At 38.6% G+C, this 20,117-nt stretch overlaps 1 protein-coding gene across 1 annotated transcript in view; it reads left to right on the top strand.

Moving 5' to 3' along the window:
• The first annotated feature begins 4,204 nt into the window (after positions 1 to 4,204).
• The window catches only part of MCMDC2 (minichromosome maintenance domain containing 2), a 38,653-nt gene continuing 22,740 nt past the window's right edge, over positions 4,205 to 20,117 (top strand). Inside the window, exons 1-8 of the mRNA XM_003408337.4 lie at positions 4,205 to 4,298; positions 4,390 to 4,520; positions 4,594 to 4,653; positions 7,020 to 7,215; positions 8,032 to 8,154; positions 8,272 to 8,376; positions 10,615 to 10,740; positions 12,273 to 12,510. Of these exons, the coding sequence (XP_003408385.2) occupies positions 4,205 to 4,298; positions 4,390 to 4,520; positions 4,594 to 4,653; positions 7,020 to 7,215; positions 8,032 to 8,154; positions 8,272 to 8,376; positions 10,615 to 10,740; positions 12,273 to 12,510 (1,073 nt within the window). The remainder of the gene's footprint in view (positions 4,299 to 4,389; positions 4,521 to 4,593; positions 4,654 to 7,019; positions 7,216 to 8,031; positions 8,155 to 8,271; positions 8,377 to 10,614; positions 10,741 to 12,272; positions 12,511 to 20,117) is intronic.

Here is a 20,117-nt window from a genome sequence, read left to right on the forward strand (position 1 = left end):
TTGCCACCACAGGAAAGTATTTTCTTCACCTCACCACTGATATAGCAGCACTGGTGGCACAATGGTTAAGTGCTTGGTTGCTAACCAAAAGGTTTGAACCCACCAGCAGCTCAGTTCCAAGGAAGAAAAAACCTGGCAATTTGCTCTTGTAAAGATTACAACCTAGGAAACCCTATGCGGAAGTTCTACTCTGTCATATAGGGTCCCTGTAAGTTGGAGTCAACTTGACAGCACAGAATAGACACTAATATAGATTCTATTCCCCCCTCTCCACTCCCCGAAAAACTCTAAGGTATTTTGTCACCCTTTGTCATGGATTGAATTGTGTCCCCCCAAAATATGTGACAGCTTGGTTAGGCCATGATTCCCAGTAATGTGTGGTAAGCCTCCATTTTATGATTGTGAATTTAAGTTAAAGCGGATTAGAGTGGGATTGTAACACCCTTACTAAGGTCACATCCCTAATCCAATGTAAAGGGAGGTTCCCTGGGGTGTGGCCTGCACCACCTTTTGTCTTACAAGAGATAAAAGGAAAAAACGAGAGAGTGGGGGTCCTCATTCTACCAAGAAAGAAGCACCAGGAACAGGGCGTGTCCTTTGAACCCAGGGTTCCTGCGTTAAGAAGCTCCTGGGCAGAGGGAGGGTGGTGTGGAGACTGAGGAGAAGGACCTTCCTCCAGAGCCAGCAGAAAGAGCAAGACTTCTCCTGGAGCTACACCCTGAATTTGGACTTCTAGCCTACTAGGCTGTGAGAAAATAAATTTCTCTTTGTTAAAGCCATCCACTTGTGATATTTCTGTTATAGCAGCACTAGATGACTAAGACAGCCTTATCAAAGATTAAAAGGATGGTCTCAATTACTTTTCCATGGAAAGCGGTCCAATCCTCCTCTCCTTCCCAAGCCCCTCCTCCCCCACATCTCCATGCCCCATACAATGAAACAGGATTGATAATCATATAAAGTAATACTAACTGGGGAAGGGTCGGCACAGTTTCTAAGTTTTGTGCCTTTGTTGTTGTTTGTAATAGCATGATTAAGATATAATTCTCGAAATTTTAGAACACTTCATCTCCCCCAAAAGAAACCTGTACTCTTTATCCATCACTGCCTCATTTCCTCTCACTCCTTCCACTCCCTGGGCCGCTAATGGACTTTCTGTCTCTATGGATTTGGCTACTCTGGACATTTCTTGTAAACTGAATCATACAATGTGTGTGTGTGGCGATTTCACTTAGTGTAATGGTTTCAAGAGTCCACCATATTGCAGCATGTATCAGCAGTTAATTCTTTTTTGTAGCTAAGTATTTCATTGCCTGGACATATAACATTTTTTCTATTCATCAATTGATGGACGTTTGAGTTTTCACTTTTTGGTTATTATGAATAATGATGAACATTCTTAACTTCTTTGTGTGGACAAATGTTTTCATTTCATTTACAATATCCTGGGTCATACTGTAACTCTAGGTTAACCTTTTGAGGAAATGCCAAATTGTTTTCCAAAGGGCTGTACCATTTTAAATTCCCACCAGCAAAATTTTTAAGCTTTTAAACAAACATCAACACCCTGGTCTGTGGTAACAATGAAAGCCAAAGGATGTCCTATATCTTCTTTGCCTTGCAGGAGGGAACAACGGTTAAAAAACCTAAAGCTGTTGAGCACAGACACAGCTATTGCACTACACCGACAGAACAGTGCACTGGGCCAGCCTCGCGCCTCGGTGGGTTTCCCGGCAGCCCCAGCGCCCGCACCGCCTACGGGTACGCGCATGCGCAGGTGAGGGGGCGGGGGAATGCTCTCTCAAGTGGCGTCTCCAGGCGGCGCGCGCCGGCGGTCAGGCTGGGTTGGTGTGACGCGGGTAGAGTTCACTGCGGGGTGTAGAGCTGTGAGGTCAGCCTTAGGGGAGGTTGCGGCTGTGGTTGGATGGGATCTGTCTTCCAGGGTGTGAGGCCTGACTCGCTTTCATGCTCTTTGGTTGTGAGGTGTTTTCAGCCTTCCTGCTCTTGTCCCCTCACAAGCGGAGAAGACAAGAATTGACTCCTGTTGCAAGTGAACCAACGCTGGAGTTCTGTAGGCTGTGGGAAGGCTTAGAAAATTTTATCCCAGTTATCGTATTAAATGCTTTTTCACAGCCTTCCGTGACCTTTTCCCCACTTTCCCATTCTTGAAAGTGCATCCACTATTCAGGACTTTGGCTTTACACAGGTGACCTCCGGAGCTTTGTCTCTAGATGCTTCTATGGTTCTGAACTCCAGGCTGTGATTTATGTCACTCTGCTGGATGGATCCATTTGGGTGTGCCAGGAGCCCGCCAAAGTCAACATACCTCAAATGAATTTTTCCTTGTCATTTCCCTACTCTTCTCCCTGGATTTCATATTTCCATTAGGGCAACATCATCTACCCACACCCGTATTAAAAACTCAGTTATCCTTTGACCACTTCTCCATATTATACAAGCTGGTCACCAGGTCCAGCGTGAAATCTTTAAAAGTTTGGAATCCATCTCCTTTGTTCCATTCGGTTCTTAATCCCTTAATTCAGGGCATCACTACTGCAGTAGCTAGAAACTGATTCTGATCCATATTTCACACTGGCAGCAGGCACTGATTTCCAGAATAAAAATCTGACCGTGTTACTCCCTTGTTTTAAAAAAAAAAAAAAAAGCCCTTGATGGCTTCCCTTTAATCATCACAGATTTCAAGAGCTTTCATAATCTAGTCTCCCCAACCATTTCATTATTAATAGCCCCCCTTCATCCAGCCCCAGAAACCTATGTTGCAATGTAGCAGGGATGAGATGTCTTGAACACAACATACACTTTAAGATCATTGACTTTGTGGCCACAGAGAAATAAACTCTGAGGTTTCACTCCTATTAAATACTGAAAAGGACAGTCTCAAATTACTTTCCTTTGGAAAATGGTCTGGACTCCAGGTAGTAGGGGGTGTGCTCCAGTAGAGCAGGACTGATAATTGGGTGAAACAATATTAATTGGGGGGAGGGGTAACTCCTATCTCTGGGAAACTTTCTCCTCTTCTCCTTCTCCTCCAGTTAGTGAGATCTTACTCACCTATCAAATGTCACCTTTAAAGTAGAATTCTTAACTTCTCTGTGACCCCACTGTACTCAATCAAAATGTCTTAAAACTAGATGTGATTATAGAAAATATTAGCATGACCTCCAAATTTTGTGAAATATTTCATATATGTTTTTCTTTCTGTGCTCCCTAGTATATTCATGTTTCTGTTATAGCATTACATTATACTGTAATTGTTTATGTGTTTGATGTCCTTCACTGGATACTTTCTGAAGAATAGGGACCATATTTTACCCATTTTTGTATCCTGGACTATGCCTAGGACAGTCTAGTATCTGATAACTAGTGGATAGCCAGTAAGTATTTGATAACGAATAAATACATTAGTCATTATTTCTGACTTCTCTTAATTGGCAACTCCTTGAAGGCCAAATCCAATCATAATCATTTTATGCTTGGCATGTATTGTTCGCAATTAACGTTTACTGTCTTTAAATGAATTTTAATGTTTTAATGTGGTCACTGACACAAGGTTTAAAGCTGGAAAGAGTTCTTAATCATCTAAACAACCCCTTCATTTCCTGCAGATGAAGATATTGAGCCAACAGAGGTCAGGTGATTTTCCCAAAGCAACCCGGAAACGTGCTGAGTCTAGAACTACGTTTTCTGATTTCCCAGGTTAGTACTCCTTCCACTACCCTATTACTTAGACTGAACTTATGAAACAGTTTTTACCACTTTCTGTTTTTAAAAACAATACCTAAAAATGGACCTCGCTGTCCGATATGTTTATTTCAACAAGCATTTTTTCAAGTATCTACTCTGTAAAGTAATATTTGAAGCAAGCTCCTGTTCTTCAGTTTGTTGTCTTGTGGAGGATTCTGTAACATATGTTGATAAAAATGTTACTTGGCAAAAGAAGACAAAGCTTTATTTCCCCTTGGTTAGGAATTTTTTTAAATTAGTATTTTGACTAGTTTTATTTCACCCTCAATTTTAATAGTTTGTAATGTTTTACCAGAGGTCTTTACTTAAAAGTAAAATTTAATTTTTTTTAATTTCTAGGTTTTCTCATCCTTTCTGTGAGTTGCACTGCCTGTACTTATTTACTAGCAACAGTGATTTAATCAGTTAGTAATAGAGAAGCATAATTAACTAGGAGATAATGTCAAATCTAAAAATGAAAGAGGCAGCTCTTATCTATCTTGACAGAAGTGGAGGCCTCCAAAAATTTATTGAAGATTGCAAGTATTACAATGGTATGTTCAGCAAAGTAACTTTATTTTAGAAACTTTAAAATAAATTCTTACATGTAACTATACTGACTTTTAGAATTGTTTATTTCTACAGATTCAAAACAAAGTTATGCTGTCTATCGGTTCAATATTTTAATAAATCCCTCTGATGTTGTTGAATTAGATGCTGAACTTGGAAATCACATTTTACACCAGCCCTTGAAAGCTGCTCAAGTTTTTCAGTCAGTAAGTTAAAGAAAGAAATAATTTTATGCCACATGGAATTTTTGGTAACTTTTTTGTTTGTTTCAAATCACAGGTGTGTTTTATTGCTATTAAGACTCTTTCATTAATTGGACAATTACAGACTGAAACTCAAGTAAGTTTTAGTTTAATGAAGAAAACTAAGGTATAATACTTTCAAAATGACTCATAAATATTTTTATAGTCATAGATTACTTTGTTTATTAAAAATTATACTAAATTTTTTCAAAGTTCAATGGAATATTTTACACATATCTTTACTTCCTATATCATTACTTATAACATTAAGTGTTTTTATACTGAAACATTTCAAACATATACAAAAGGGAAGATAATAATAGAAGGAAACTTCGTATACCTACCACTCAGAGTCAGTAGTTTACAAGATTTTGCCATACCTGCATCATCAATGCCAAAGGCCAGACATTCTGTCATTTTACCCCTGCATACTTCAGGATCTACTTCTAAAAAATATGGGCATTTTTCTTATATAACCACATTGCCATTATGACCCCTTAAAAATATCAATGATTCCTTTGTATCATCTAACATGTAGTCCATATTTAAATTTCCCCAAAGCAGTTGGTTTGTTCACATCAAGGTCCAAACAAGGTACAAACATTATAATTGGTTCTTATGTCTCATTAAATCTCTTAATCTATACCATTCTTTCCCGTTCTTATACCATTGACTTTTTGAAGAAATTACTTGTCCTGTAAAATGTCTTACAATCTGGATTTGTCTGCTTTCTTTTGTAGTGTTATTTAACTTATTCCTCTGTGCCCCGAATTTTCTATAAAATGGGGGTTGGCTCTAAAGACTTGCTTAGATTCAGGCTTAACTTCTTTTGATGAGAATCCATCATAGTTAGTGTCATGTATTTCCTTCTGCGCTACATCAAGAAGGCTATTATATCTCTTATGCCACGTTTAGTAATGCCACCATTGATAGGTGGGTTCAGGTGATGTCAGCTTGATCAATTCATTACAGAGTTTCCCATCACCTGATGGTTTTAGCAGCCACTAATAATCATTGCCTAGATCCATTATTTAATTAAAAAAAAAAACCCTTAGGAGTTAAAAATCTGTGATTTTCTAATTATAGCATTCTTTCTGAATTTATTAACTGAAATTATTCTACGAGAGAAATTTTTGTCAACTATTTGGCTACCCTGAAATATACCTTGTACAGGAAAGGCAGGATAAATGTTTGATTCTTTCTCTTTATCAATATTCAGAGAGTAATGAGTTAAAATCCTAGCAGCTTCCAATGATGACCAATGACTAATTAAAAAAAAAATTAATATCACTAGGAATTCATGAACTTTTATGTATCTGAAATGTTTCAATGAATCACTGTTATTCTTTTTGATGTTTATATTATCCTATTTTGGGTCATTGGGAGTCTCAAGTTTGTTCCTGTGTCCTTTTGACACAATCCCACTATCTTGGGTTTTTTCAGGCTTAAAACAAAAAATATTTATTATATCACAGTTTCTGTACATCAGAAATCTGGGAGTAACTAAGTTGGATTTTCTGTCTTTAGCTCTCTCATGAATTTGTAATCAAGCTGTTGGCTAGGGCTGAAGTCTTATCTGGAGCCTGAACTAGGAGAGGCTCCACCTCTAAGCTTACTCATGTTATAGTTGAAAGATCTCAGTCCCTTGCTGGCTATTGGCCGGAGGCCTCTCTCAGTTCCTCACCACATGAAGTTCTCCACAGACCGCCTCACAACATGACAGCTGGCTTCCCTCAGAGTTAATGATACAAGAGAGAAGGCACCAAAGATGAAAGCCATGGTCTTTTGTTTTCATTAATATGAATTTCATTAATTATGTAACTTTTTGGGAGTTCTGATTATAATAGTTTTATTATAGCAAAAAGGATAAAAACGAAGAGGCGCATAGTTTAGGCGAGGTCTGGGATGGTTACCAACTTGGAGCTACCATGTCCCAAAAAGGCACTCCCTACCCTCCTATGTGCATAGATGTCTAACTTGAACCAGAAAGCCCTCCACCATTAGTTTTTTATAGCTCCCTTGGTTTCTGGAACAAGAAGATGTCCCAGATCCTTGTGTTACATTTTCTGCCCCAGACCCAGAATCAGCCGTTTCTCCCAAGGGGTTCTGATAACTTTTAGTGAGAGATGATACATGGAGATCACAATCTGGGCTCTAAGAGTGTTTATTGCTATTGAGGTGTCATTGTTTTATAAATCTTATCAGTGGATATAGCCAGGAGATGTGTATTTTTAAGAAAAAAATGAGTTCATAGTGATATTTCTGATTAAAATGTAAAATTATAAGGTTTTTAATTATCTTTTTAAATTTTATACTTGTATCTCTCCTCTTATGCTTAAAACCTTGATCCCTAAATCATTTACTTGATTTCCTTTACTCTACACTTAGATACTTTTGTTAATTGTAATGCAAGTTCAATTGGATCTGCGGTTTTTATTAATACCATTTTTATTTTCTTATTAGATTAATATAGTGCTGAAATTAACACATTTACCTCCTCTGCCAAGTTATGGTCTTGATCTTTGCAAGTTTCCACTCGATTATACATCTCAAAGATTTTATGTGATGCAAGGAATTGTGATTGCAATGACAACTGTAACCAAGTACACACAGGGTGCAAGATTCCTTTGTTCAGATGAAGCATGCCCTCTTTCACAAGGTAAATATTAGAATATAAAATCAAACCATTGAGCAATGTATTATTTAATCCTAAATCATGGTTACCATTCATTATGAAATGTTCACAGAATAGAAAGAATGGAATAAAATTCGGTGTGCCCTAATGTTTATACATTTACTTTGTATAATCTTGAAATATTTTTCTTTTTGGTTCCATTTAACAACAGGTACTCCCGTAACGCTTAGCTACTTGTTCTTCTCACACATTAGTTCATGACTCTGTTTTTGCTCGTGCTGTCCTCTCTCCATGTAATGTCTTCTTCTCATTCTTTTGACTTAAGTTTAGTTCAGTCCTTCTACAGGGAATTTTTTCCATTCATCCTCACCTCTCATTGGGTTGGATGTCCTTCCTCTATTCTGTCTCTGCACTCTGTAAACGAATACCTCTGTCAAAGGGTTAAGTTCTGGGCTACTAACTGAAAAATTGGCAGTTTGAGTCCACCCAGAGGTATTTCAGAAGAAAGGCCTGGCAGTCTTCTTCCAAAAGGTCACAGCCATGAAAACCCTATGGAGGGCAATTTTACTCTGAGACACCTGGGGTCACCATGAGTCAGAACTGACTCAATGGAAACTGGCTCGGTTTTTTCTTGGTTTTGTCATTGTAATTGCCATGTATTAAAATTATCTGTGTAAGCATCCATGTCACAATCCCTGACAAGAAAGAGGCATGCAATAAATTAATTAAACCGCTCTGAACGCACATGCAAAACTGAATTAATTATACTTTGAATTAAACTAATTAAAAACGGATGACTGAACTTGGAAGCAAATTTAGCGTACTGCTGTTTTCTTTCAGGATTTCAATATATAAGAGTGCACGTGCCTGGTGCTACAGAATCTGCAACAGTCAGAAATGACTTCTTGTGTCATCTATGCGCTTCTTCACTTCAAGAAGACAGAAAATTTAGAGTACTTGGTGGTAAAAATGCATTTCCATTTTGTAATTACAGTTTTTAAAATAGTGTTTGATATCTCAATGTGGAAATGAAATTGACTGTATTCCAATAACTAATTATTTTTTGTCCTTTGCCTTAAGATAAACAGATTGTTGAAGTAATTACTGCAAAGGCACTTTGTGCTTTTCAGGGAGTTTCTAACAACCAGCCATTTAGGTTTCAATCTCTTACAATTTTCCTGAGAGGTGAGTAAGTTGTGTTTGAACTTAAAATAAATTGCTATAAAATATTGAATTGATTTATTTATACTAATATAGAATGATACTTCTGTAACCTGGTGTTTAAGAATCATAAGTGTTTTTATTCTTGAGTGTTTTTAAAAAGTCATATTTAGCTAATGTATTACTCATTCATCCATTCATTCATACAACATTCACTTAAAAAGATACCAGTACCAAAATAAATAAATAAAAAGTTACCAGTATCGACTATGTCCCGAGCACTGTGATATGTCCTGAGATCACAGGCATTTTAAGGTAATGATCTCCCATTATTCTATGTGTATGTGTCTTATGTAAATATTGTGTTAGAATATAAGCTTCATGAGGGTAGGGACTTGATTTTTTTACTGCACAAGTATAGGCTCAAAAATATCTGTTGAATGAATGAACACTGACTAATGGTGGGCTGTGGCGAGGTGCACGGGTAAGGATCTGTGGGAGACAGGGTCTGACAGGCAGGAGGAAATCATTATCAGGATCATTCACTCAGGGAAGAGGTGAGTCTTCACTGAGAAACCAGAACAATGAAAATGAGGATAGGGGTCAGCCCCCTCCTTTTGACTAAAATTGAAGGAATTAAACTGTTTAAAAAGAGACATCTTACATATAAATCAGGTAGAGGAAACTCAAGTGTTAGGAAAGCAGAGTTTCAAGTAAGAACTCTTTCCCCATGGTTTGACAAGGTCAAGGTAGACATGTGAGCTCAGATGATAGTAAAAAAAACCAAAAAAGTAAATTTTATATATAGCAATTACTAAGTATACTTTTACATATATTAATCATTTAGTCATAGCAACCCTATAATGTAGGCTCTACTGTTAGCTTACGGTGAGGAAACTGAGGCACAGAGATATTAAGCAACTCACCCAAGGTCACACAGCTAGTAAGTACCAGAGCCTCAAAGTCTGTGCTTTTAACTACTTTACTATATGCTGTAGACTCGACAGCACTGGGTTTACTGGTATATTCTATTTAAACTATAGATTGCAATATAAAAAAATAAGTAGCTAATCAACTTATATTTTAGTAGAAAAGCCTTTCTTCAAATAAACTCTTACATAGAACTCAAATAAATAGAAAAAAATCAAATTAATAAAAGCAGGCCTTTTTGAGTTGGCATGGGAAGAGATACCTAGACTTCCCAGCCTTCCTCTTGACTTTTCCTTCACTTCAGGATGCAGCCACTGAACTGTAAGATTCCACGGAGCAGGTGAAAAATTATTCATTTAGAGAGATGATAGTCTCTGTTTTTATTGTCTCTTGGAATTCGTTCTGCATCCTTTAGTTGGGTTTTTTCTTGTTTGGTTGGTTTTGCTTTATTGTTTTTTATTTTTACTTTTCAGATGTTAAGCCTGCTTCTTCCCTTTCAGAGTCACATGTTATACCAGTATGCTCTCTAGGGCCAAAAAGAAAGATAGAAAGAAAAAATAGAAATCACTCTTTGATCTTCTTCACAGAGGAAAATGAATCCTTGCTCCTCTTTGTAAATCTGTCTTTTATAACTTCACAACCATCCAAATTCAAACTGTGGAATGGAAGATCAAGATTTTTAGTGTTTTTTTTTTTTTCCCAATAAAATTTGAGCTTGTGCAAAAGGTCTGTCCAATCTGGCAATGTAAGAGAGGAACAGAGAAAAGTGCAAGACTTTGACTTTGGAGACCGGCAGACCTAGATGTGAGTTTCAGTTCTAGTCACCTACTAGTTATTAGCCTTTTACAAGTCACTTAACCACTCAGTGCTGGAGATAATAATACCTATTACACAGTTTACAGGTAGTGATAATGCATGTAAAAGCATCTTGCTTGCATTGTCGACAGTGAGTGGTGGCTTTTAGAATTATTTTCTTCCCAAATGGAATTACTAATTACACATTTGTTTTAATTAACATTCCTTGTGCTTTAATGCAAAGATATTTCATATTATATACAATGACTTTTTTCCTTTTGATTATAAGAGAGTATCTAGTTGCTATATTACATATTTATGGAAGTTAATTCATCATTGCATGTAAGTATCAAAATTTATCGGCAATAATGTTGTGTCATATTGCCATTCTATATGGGTATTATAATAAACAAAATTAAATAGTTTACTACTAACTCAACTACTGAATTATTACTGGCTCTGGATCTTTGAACCATATGATCATGTACAAGTTTCATTTAATGAACAGATATTTTCTTCTGTGTTTAACAATTTTAGATGAATCGGTGAATAAAATGAGTATAGGAAATGAGTATAAAATTATTGGAATTCCGACCTGTGTCAAAACCTCACAAACTGCTGTCTGTGTAGAGGCAAACAGCATCACTTTTTGCAATCCAAGAGGTAAGGAAGATGCTAGTGTCATAAATCGTTCAGTCTGTTCATCAAATAATGACTGGCTGCCTATGCACTGGACACTCTTCTAAGCACTAGGGATACGGTTGTGAACAGAACAGTTAAGGTTCCTGCTGTCATGGGACTTAAATTCTATGATAGACAGTCGATAAACACATAAACTAATCAATAAGACAATTTTATAATATAATAAGTGCTATAAAGAAAATAAAACAAGATAATTTTGGAGAACTTTCCTGGCAGCCATGATTGCCTTCTTTGAGTTAATCCTTATTTTGGTTCTTTATAATTAGCAATGAGACATATTTCAGTATGCCAAGAGTTAGAGATTAGTCAAAGATTTTTTCTACATTACCCTTTATTCTCTAGCTAAGGCAATGCTAAGTAACTGTTGGAGTGTGAGAGGAAAAAACCAATAAAATAGCATCCTTTTCCCATCTGAATTCTCAACCAATCGAGAAATAAGACAAAAGAGTAAGGTACGTGAAGAGCAAACTGTCTCCTTTATTACCGGTAATTTTCTTTAACAACTCCTGCATAATTAGGCATTAAGTGAACAAAAGCAGAGAGCAGGCCTACTCTTTTAACTTGGCTCACAAATGCCTAAATGTAGGAAAGGCCAATTAAATCTTAAACGAAGATTTTTTGGAATCAATAGATAATCAGCTGCAGTAATAGGGGCCCAAATTGAATTTAAATGCAAGTGGATTCTAGATACCTTTGCTTATCTTGAAGAGAAAACCCCTTAAAAGAACAAAAATGCTGAAGAAAGAAATTACTGGTGGACAATAGACATTTTAGTGAGCTTTTTAATGTTTTCTGCTATGAAGACTTTCAGAATGTATTGATTTGGTAGCAGAACTTGGTGCACACATACATATGGTTATGTGCTCAACCACCAGCTAAAATGTTGGCTATTCAAACCCACTTAGAGGGACCTCGGAAGATAGGCCTGGAGATCTGCTTCCGAAAGGTCACAGCCTTGAAAACCCTGTGGAGCAGTTCTACTCTGCACACGTGGGTTTGCCGTGAGTCAGCATTGACTCAAACAGCAATATGGGAGCCTCATGATCTGGCTTTGCTTTGTTGTTATTAACTGCCGTGAAACTGCCCCCAGCTCATGGCGATCCCATGCGCAATGGAATAAAATGCTTCCTGGTTCTGTGCCATCCCCAGGATTGGTTGGGTCTCTGTACAGAAGGCAAGAATTCTACCACTGAACCACCAATGCCCCCTGGCTTTGCTTACATGTCTTAAAAGGAGAATTAGGGATTTGCTTGCAACTACACAGAGCCTATCTGTATGGACACGCTGGGTGACTACTTCCTTTTATTACATTCCCTGGGATAGAAATGATAGGCCAGAGTGACCACTAATTATAATTCCATTATAAGGAAACAAATATGGCATTAAAAGAACTATCACTTGATAATATTTTAGATAAGTGGAATAGATATCTACAATGTTATTTTCTTCTTGTTTTAAAATCCTTCCTAATATGTGTTAATATTTACTTTCAGTTTCTTCAGGAATTAGCGACAACTTCAGGTGTCTTCTCTCCTTGACATCCAGCTCACGCTGGAAGTTTACAGCAATACTTGCCAACATCTTTGCATCACACATTGTTCCTCCTGGGACTTATAATTTGCTCAAACTCTGTTTGTTGATGAGCCTAGTACAGACAAGTGATCGTAACAAGGAAGTGGAAGATTGCCTAGATATTTTGATTATAACAAATGATACTCTACTTGTAGACAGGTAAAATATGTGACAGATTCGAAATTATAAATTGTATTTATAAAGATTTGTATAAATCTTTTTTATGAGCGTTACTACAAGAGAAATATTTAGAATATATCTGAGCAGTATGAGTATTTAAATCAGTTTTTATTAATGAAGTTCAAAACTTTCAAAACATGAATCGAGAGATAGGATATTTGCTTTCAGCAAGTCTCATCATTCAAAATTTCAATAAATTTCCCTTCTCAGACCTTTACAAATAAATGTATCTTTCCTAGGCTTCCTTTTCCACCATTTCCTAGCTCAGTGTTCTGCTTTTGTACTTTGTTTTCATTTTTAAATAATCTCCCCGCTAAGTGTGAAGTCATTTTCTCATTAATCTGAAAGATTCCATTCAAATGTCGATTCACCTGTATCCAAATAAACCTCTGTCAAAAATTCCAAAATTACTATTTTGGGGGAACATCACCCTAACCTTGCAGTGAGCCTCTACACAGCATTTTGGGGCTCCCCACTAGCAAATACCCTTTGAAAAGGCTACATAAATGTGCACAAAGCTAGGAATTCAGTTGCCCACTCTAAATCATTACAACCCAGTTTGTCACAGTAGAATTGTGCTCTATAAGGTTTTCAACGGCTGATTTTTCAGAAGTAGGTTGCCAGGCCTTTCTCCCAAAGCACCTCTAGGTGGACTCGAACTTCCAAACTTTGGGTTAGTAGCTGAGCTTGTTAACTGCACCACCTAGGGATTCCCAGCTAGTAATAAGTTCCTCATATTAATATCTTGTATGAAATTCTAAAACCAAAATTATAGGATGGATTTTAAACAAAAAAAAATTCAAATGAACATTAACTTAATTGGACAGATGATGTTTTGCTGAAACTACATTGCCACTGACAATGTGATACAGTGCTGACTGGTACAGATTGCACCAATTTATTCTTCCACTGATGGAGCATGAGTGTATTTGTTTCCTCACAGCCTCAACACGGAGTATTATCAGACTTTTAAATCTTGCCATCTGATGTGTGGAATATGGAATTTTAGTTTAATTGGGAGTAAGCTTCAGCATCATTTAGAGCTTATTAAACATTTGCATTCTTTTTCGATGAGCAGGCTATTCTTGACTACTGTCCGTTTTTCTATTTACATTATTTTTTACTGATTTGTGATACCGCTTATAAATTAAGGCCTTTGTTGTTTTCCTACTTGTCATTAGCCTTTTGACTTTTCTTACGGTATTCTTTAAGGTAAAATTTATATATAGTGAAATAATCAGATATTAAGTATACAGTCCGATGAGTTTGACAAATGCATGTAACAACCTCCACAGTAAAATACAGAACATCTTCCTCACCCCAGAAAGTTCCCTCATTCTGACTCTTCCAGTCAGTTCCCATATCCACAAGTGAGTTCTGTCACCACAGACTAATTTTCTTGAACTTCACATAATGAAATCATACAGTGCTTATTCTTTTGGGTCTAGCCCTTTTCACTCAGCATAATGTTTTTGTGAGTCATTCAGTTCTGTGTATCAATAGTTCATTGTTTCTTTTACTCATCTTATGAATGTACTACTATTTATTCTCCTAGTGATGGATGTTTGGGTTTCCCATGTTTTGTCTGTTATGAATAATCCACTGTAAGCAAACTTGTACAAGTTTTTTTGTGAACATATGTTTTCATTATCTTTTGTAAATACCTAGGAGTGGAGCTGCTGGGTTATAAGGTAGATGTGTATCTAATTTTATAAGAAACTGTCAGTTTTCCAAAATGGCTGTACCATTTTACATTCCTATCAACAATGTATTAAAGTTCCAGTCGGTCCCATTCTCACCAACATTTGGGGTTGTCAGTCTTTTCCATTTCAGCCATTCTAACCAGTTGACATAGAGTCAATTCCAACTCATGGCAACCCCATGTGTGTCAGAATAGAACTGTGCTCCATGGGGTTTTCAAAGACCGATTTTTTTTTTTGGAAGTAGATTACCAGGTCTTTCTTCCAAGGCACCTCTGGGTGCACTCAAACCTCCAACCTTTCAGTTAGCTGAGCATGTTATCCATTTGCCTGTAAAATGCTCTTTCATTGTGGTTTTAATTTGCATTTCCCTGATTACTACTGATTTGAACTGTTTTTCGTGTGCTTATTGGCTACTCCTATATCTTCTGTTATGAAGTGCCTGTTCAAATCCTATGCTCACTGTTTAAATTGGATTGTTCTGGATGCACATCCTTTGTCACATATAGGTATTGTGGGTGTTTTTCTCCCAGGCTCTAGCTTGTTTTTTTATTTTCTTAAAAGTGCCTTTTCAACGGGACTAAACCAAAAGCAAAGAAGTTGCCTGAATAAACTGAATGCTTCGAAGGCCAGCGTAGCAGGGGCTGGGGTCTGGGGACCATGGTTTCAGGGGACATCTAAGTCAATTGGCATAATAAAATCTGTTAAGAAAACATCCTGCATCCCACTTTGAAGAGTGGCGTCTGGGGTCTTAAATGCTAGCAAGCGGCCATCTAAGATGCATCAATGAGTCTCAGCGCACCTGGATCAAAGGATAATGAAGAACACCAAGGACACAAGATGATTACGAGCCCAAGAGACAGAAAGGGCCACATGAACTAGAGACTTAACATCATCCTGAGACGAGAAGAACTAGATGGTGCCCAGCTACAACCGATGACTGCCCTGACAGGGAACACAATAGAGAACCCCTGAGGGAGCAGGAGAGCAGTGGGATGCAGACCCCAAATTCTCATAAGACCACACTTAATGGACCCTGGTGGTCATGGCCCCCAGAACTTCTGTTGGCCCAGGACAGGAACCATTCCCGAAGCCAAATCTTCAGACATGGATTGGACTGGACAATGGGTTGGAGAGGGATGGTGGTGAGGAGTGAGCTTCTTGGATCAGGTGGACACTTGAGACTATGTTGGCATCTCCTGCCTGGAGGGGAGATGAGAGGGTGGAGGGGGTTAGAAGCTGGCAAAATGGACACAAAAAGAGAGAGTGGAGGGAGGGAGTGGGATGTATCATTAGGGGGAGAGTAAATGGGAGTGTGTAGCAAGGTGTATATAAGTTTTTGTGTGAGCGACTGACTTGATTTGTAAACTTTCACTTAAAGCACAGTAAAAATTACATTAAAAAACATGAAAAGGTTTACACACACACAAAAGTGCCCTTTGATGAGCTTCTGATGAAGCCGAATTTATTAGTTTCTTTATGTTTAGTGTTCACTGTTTAATAAATCTTTGCCTAACCAAAGGACATGAAGATATTATTTTGTTTTCTTCTAGAAGCATTATGGTTTTCATTTTATGTTAGGTCTTTTTTCCATCTCAAGTCATTTTTGTACGTGGTGTGAGAAAGGAGTAGGGTCATTTTTTCTCCTGTAAATTTATCCATTTTTTCTATACCATTTGTGGAAAAACCTTTTATTTTTCTTTTGAATTGCTTTGGTACCATTGTTGAAAATCAATCAGACTGGTATGTGTACTTTGATCTGTTGGTCTAATACTTACGCCAATATCACATTGCCTTGATAATTTTAGTTCTAGGTTAAGCCTTAAAATAGGTGGTTCAACTTTATTCCTCATTTGTAAGATTTAAAAAAAAATTATTTTAGGTCTTTTTCATTTTTTTTTCCCTTTATTGAAATTTAGATGGGGGTTTACAGGTCAAACTAGCTTCTCATTTAACAGTTAGTACACATATTGTTTTGTGACACTGTTTAACAACCCCGTGGCAAGTCAACACTCTCCCCTCTCGACCTTGGGTTCTCTATTACCAGCTTTCCTGTCCCCTGCTGCATTCTAGTCCTTGCCCCTGGGCTGGTGTGCCTATTTAGTCTTGTTTTGTTTTATGGGCCTATCTAATCTTTGGCTGAAGGGTGAACCTCAGGCGTTGCTTCATTACTGAGCTAAAAGGGTGTCTGGGGGCCATACTCTCAGGGTTTCCCCAGTCTCTGTCAGGCCAGTAAGCCTGGTCTTTTTTTCTTTGTGAGTTAGAAATTTGTTCTACATTTTTCTCCAGCTCTGTCCGGAATCCTCTATTATGATCCCTGTCAGAGCAGTCAGTGTTAGTAGCTGGGCACCATCTAGTTGTACTGAATCCAGACTGTTGGAGGCCGTGGTAGTTGTGGTCCATTAGTCCTCTGGACTAATCTTTCCTTTGAGTCTGTAGTTTTTTTCATTCTCCCTTGTTCCCAAAGGGGTGAGACCAGTGGAGTATCTTAGATGGCCGTTAACAGGCTTTTAAGACCCCGGACAAGTAGCCAGTGTTTTGATTTTTTCCCTTCTTTTTTTGACGTGTGCATCTGTTGCTATAAATTCACCTCTGACCACTGTCTTTGCTGTGTCCCAAAGATTTTGGTATGATGTGTTTTCATCCTCATTTGATTCTAGGAATTTTTCGACTCCATCTTTGATTTCTTCTATTACCCAGTGGTTTTTAAGCAAGGTGTTATTCAGTTCCCATGTAATTGATTTTTTTTTCCTTGCTCTTCCTGTTGTTAATTTCTACTTTGATAGCATTGTGATCAGAGAAGATACTTTATATTATCTCAGTGTTTTGGATTTTGTTAAGGTTGCTTTGTGGCCTCAGATGTGGTCTATTCTGGAGACCTTCCATGTGCATTGGAAAAGAATGTGTACTTTGCAGCTGCTGGGTAGAGTGTTCTGTATATGTCTATGAAGTCGAGTTGGCTGATTGTGACATTTAGATCTTCTGTATCATTATTGAGTTTCTTTCTAGATGTTCTGTCCTTTACCAAGAGGCAAAGATTTATTAAACAGGGGTGTGATATTCAGCACATGGTGCAGGTAGGCAGCAGGGAGGGGGGAGGTTGTGATGTGTGGAGCTAAGACGGATATGGGAAAGAAGAGAGAGAGGAGAGAGAAACAGGAGCCAAAAGCACAAAACAAAAGAGTGTTGAGCGATCTTGCCATTGGAGCAGAGAGATAAGAAACCAAGAAATGAAGAAAAACAAAAAGGAAAAGAGAAAAATAAATAAAAATTAAAAAAAACAGGAAATGCCCCCAGGGATCCCACCAATGACCAGGGAGGTAGCTCCCAGGCCTCAGGGCATAGGCCATATAGAAGGGGTGGAGACGGCACACAGCACCAGGTATTCAAGAGACAGGAAAAGAAGGTTAGTGGAGAGAGATGAAAAACTGAGAAACGGAGAAAAACAAAAAGGAAAAAAGAGAAAGAAGAAAAAAAAACAGAAAAGCCCCCAGGGATCCCACCAGTGCAGCTGTGCAGACTGGGGAAGTGGCTCTCTAGCCTTGCGGTACAGCTTGGCTAGAAGTGGCAGAGATGGCACACAGCGCCAGGTATTCAGGAGACAGGAAAGGAAGGAAAATAGAGATGAGAAAATGAGAAATGAAGGAAGAAAAAAAAAAAAAAAAGGCCCCCAGGGAGCTCACTGGCACAGGTGTGCAGACCTAGGAAGTGGCTTGCAAGCTGCTCAGTACAGCGTGGCTAGAAGGGGCTCCCAGGCTGCGAAAAGAAAAAGAAAACAAACAAAAAGGCCCTGTGGATCCCACCAGCATGATTGCGCCAACCAGGAAGCAGTTCCCCAGCCAAGCGGCACTTCACAGCCTGTCAAGAAGAAGTATAGATGGACACAGAGCCAAGTGTTTGAGGGGAAGGAGGGGGAGGAGGTGAAAGGTAGGGAAGAAACCAAAAGAAGCTGAAAAAAGCAATGCCAGCAACAAAGAAATGGCACTGAAGGAGCTGGCCGGTGTGGGTGGGGCAAATCCAAGTAGCAGAGCCAGTGCCTGCCAGGACTCAGTTGCTTGGCCCACTGGGAAATGGTGGAGGCCTAGCAGGGGGAAGAATAGTTGGGGCGAAGGGCACAGAAAGAGTGTATCTCTGCTTACTGAGTGTTCTGTCTTCTGCTGGGAACTCTGTGAAGCTGCTTTCCCATACTCCCTGTTCACCAATCTTCTATGTGAGTCCAAGATGGTGAATCTGCAGTGCGTTAGCTGAGAGGGGACTTCTGCTTGTATCTCTCCTAGCTCTCTGTTCTCTGTCAGTTTCTTATTCCATTTGGTGCTTGGCTGAGTTCTCTTCCCTTCATTTGACACTTAGGGTTCCAGGACTGACAATTGTCTGTTTTACTTAGTTTTTCAGGTCTTTGCCATGGAGGGACAGTGTGGTGCTTCTGTCTGTAGTGCCATGCTGGCTCCTCCTCTGCATTTTCTTATAGTTTAGAATCAATATGTTAGTCCTCCTGACCCCTCTCCACCCTCCCCTGCTCCAAGAAAAAAGCCAAATGGAGACTCAGATAGGGTGAGGTCTGGGAGGGTTCCAAACGTGAACCTTCTGTCATCCTCAGGATGTTACTCTCTCAACATCAAATTGTAACAATACTCAAAAGGTATTATCAACCTTTTAGTCCTAGTCCTTGCCCCTGTACTGGTGTGCCCCTTTAGTCTTGTTTTGTTTTATGGGCCTGTCTAATCTTTGGCTGAAGGGTGAACCTCAGGAGTGACTTCCATACCGGGTTAAGAGGGTGTCCATGGGGTCATACTCTCAGGGTTCCTCTTGTCTTTGTCATACCAGTAAGTCTGGTCTTTTGTGAGTTAGAATTTTGTTCTACGTTTTTCTCCAGGTCTGGTCTGGGACCCTGTATTGTGATCCCTATCAGAGCAGTCAGTGCTGGTAGCTGGGCACCATCTAGTTTTGCTGGACTCAGTCTGGTGAAGGCTGTGGTCCTCGTGGTCCATTAGTCCTTTGGACTAATCTTTCCTTTACGTTTCTGATTTTCTTCATTCTCCCTTGCTCCAGACAGGGTGAAACCAGTGGAGTATCTTAGATACCCACTCACAAGCTTTTAAGACCCCAGATGCTATTCACCAAAGTAGGATGTAGAACATTTTTTTTATAAATTATGTTATGCCAGTTGAGCTAGATGTGCCCCGAGACCATGGTCACCAGCCCTCAGCCCAATAATTCGGACCCTCAGGTAATTTGGATGTGTCTATGAAGCTTCTATGACTTTGCCTTGGTCAAGCTGTGCTGACTTCCCCAGTATTGTGTACTGTCTTACCCTTTACCAGAGTTACCACTTACCTATTGTCTAGTTAGTGTTTTTCCCTTCCCACCCTTTCCTTCCCTTGTAACTGCCAGAGATTGTTTCTTTCTGTTTGTAAACCTTTTCATGAGTTTTTATAATAGTGGCCTCATACAGTATTTGTCATTTTGTGATTGACTTACTTCACTTAGCATAATACCCTCCAGATTCATGCACGTTGTGAGATGGTTTGCAGATTCATCATTGTTCTTTATGGTTGCATAGTATTCCATTGTGTGTATGTACCATAGTTTGTTTATCCATTCATCTGTTGATGGACACTAGGTTTGTTTCCATCTTTTTGCTACCGTGAATAATGCTGCAGTGAACATGGGTGTGCATATGTCTATTCATGTGATGGCTCTTACTTCTCTAGGATATATTCCTAGGAGTGGGATTGCTGGATCATATGGTATTTCTATTTCTAGCTTTTTAAGGAAGTGCCATATCATTTTCCAAAATGGTTGTACCATTTTACATTCCCAGCAGAAGTGCATGAGAGTTTATTTTCTGTTTTTTTGATTCATGCCAGAAATGTCAGGGTGAAATGG

This window comes from Loxodonta africana, chromosome 14, assembly GCF_030014295.1.
Source record: "Loxodonta africana isolate mLoxAfr1 chromosome 14, mLoxAfr1.hap2, whole genome shotgun sequence".
In the NCBI taxonomy this organism is placed as follows: Eukaryota; Metazoa; Chordata; class Mammalia; order Proboscidea; family Elephantidae; genus Loxodonta; species Loxodonta africana.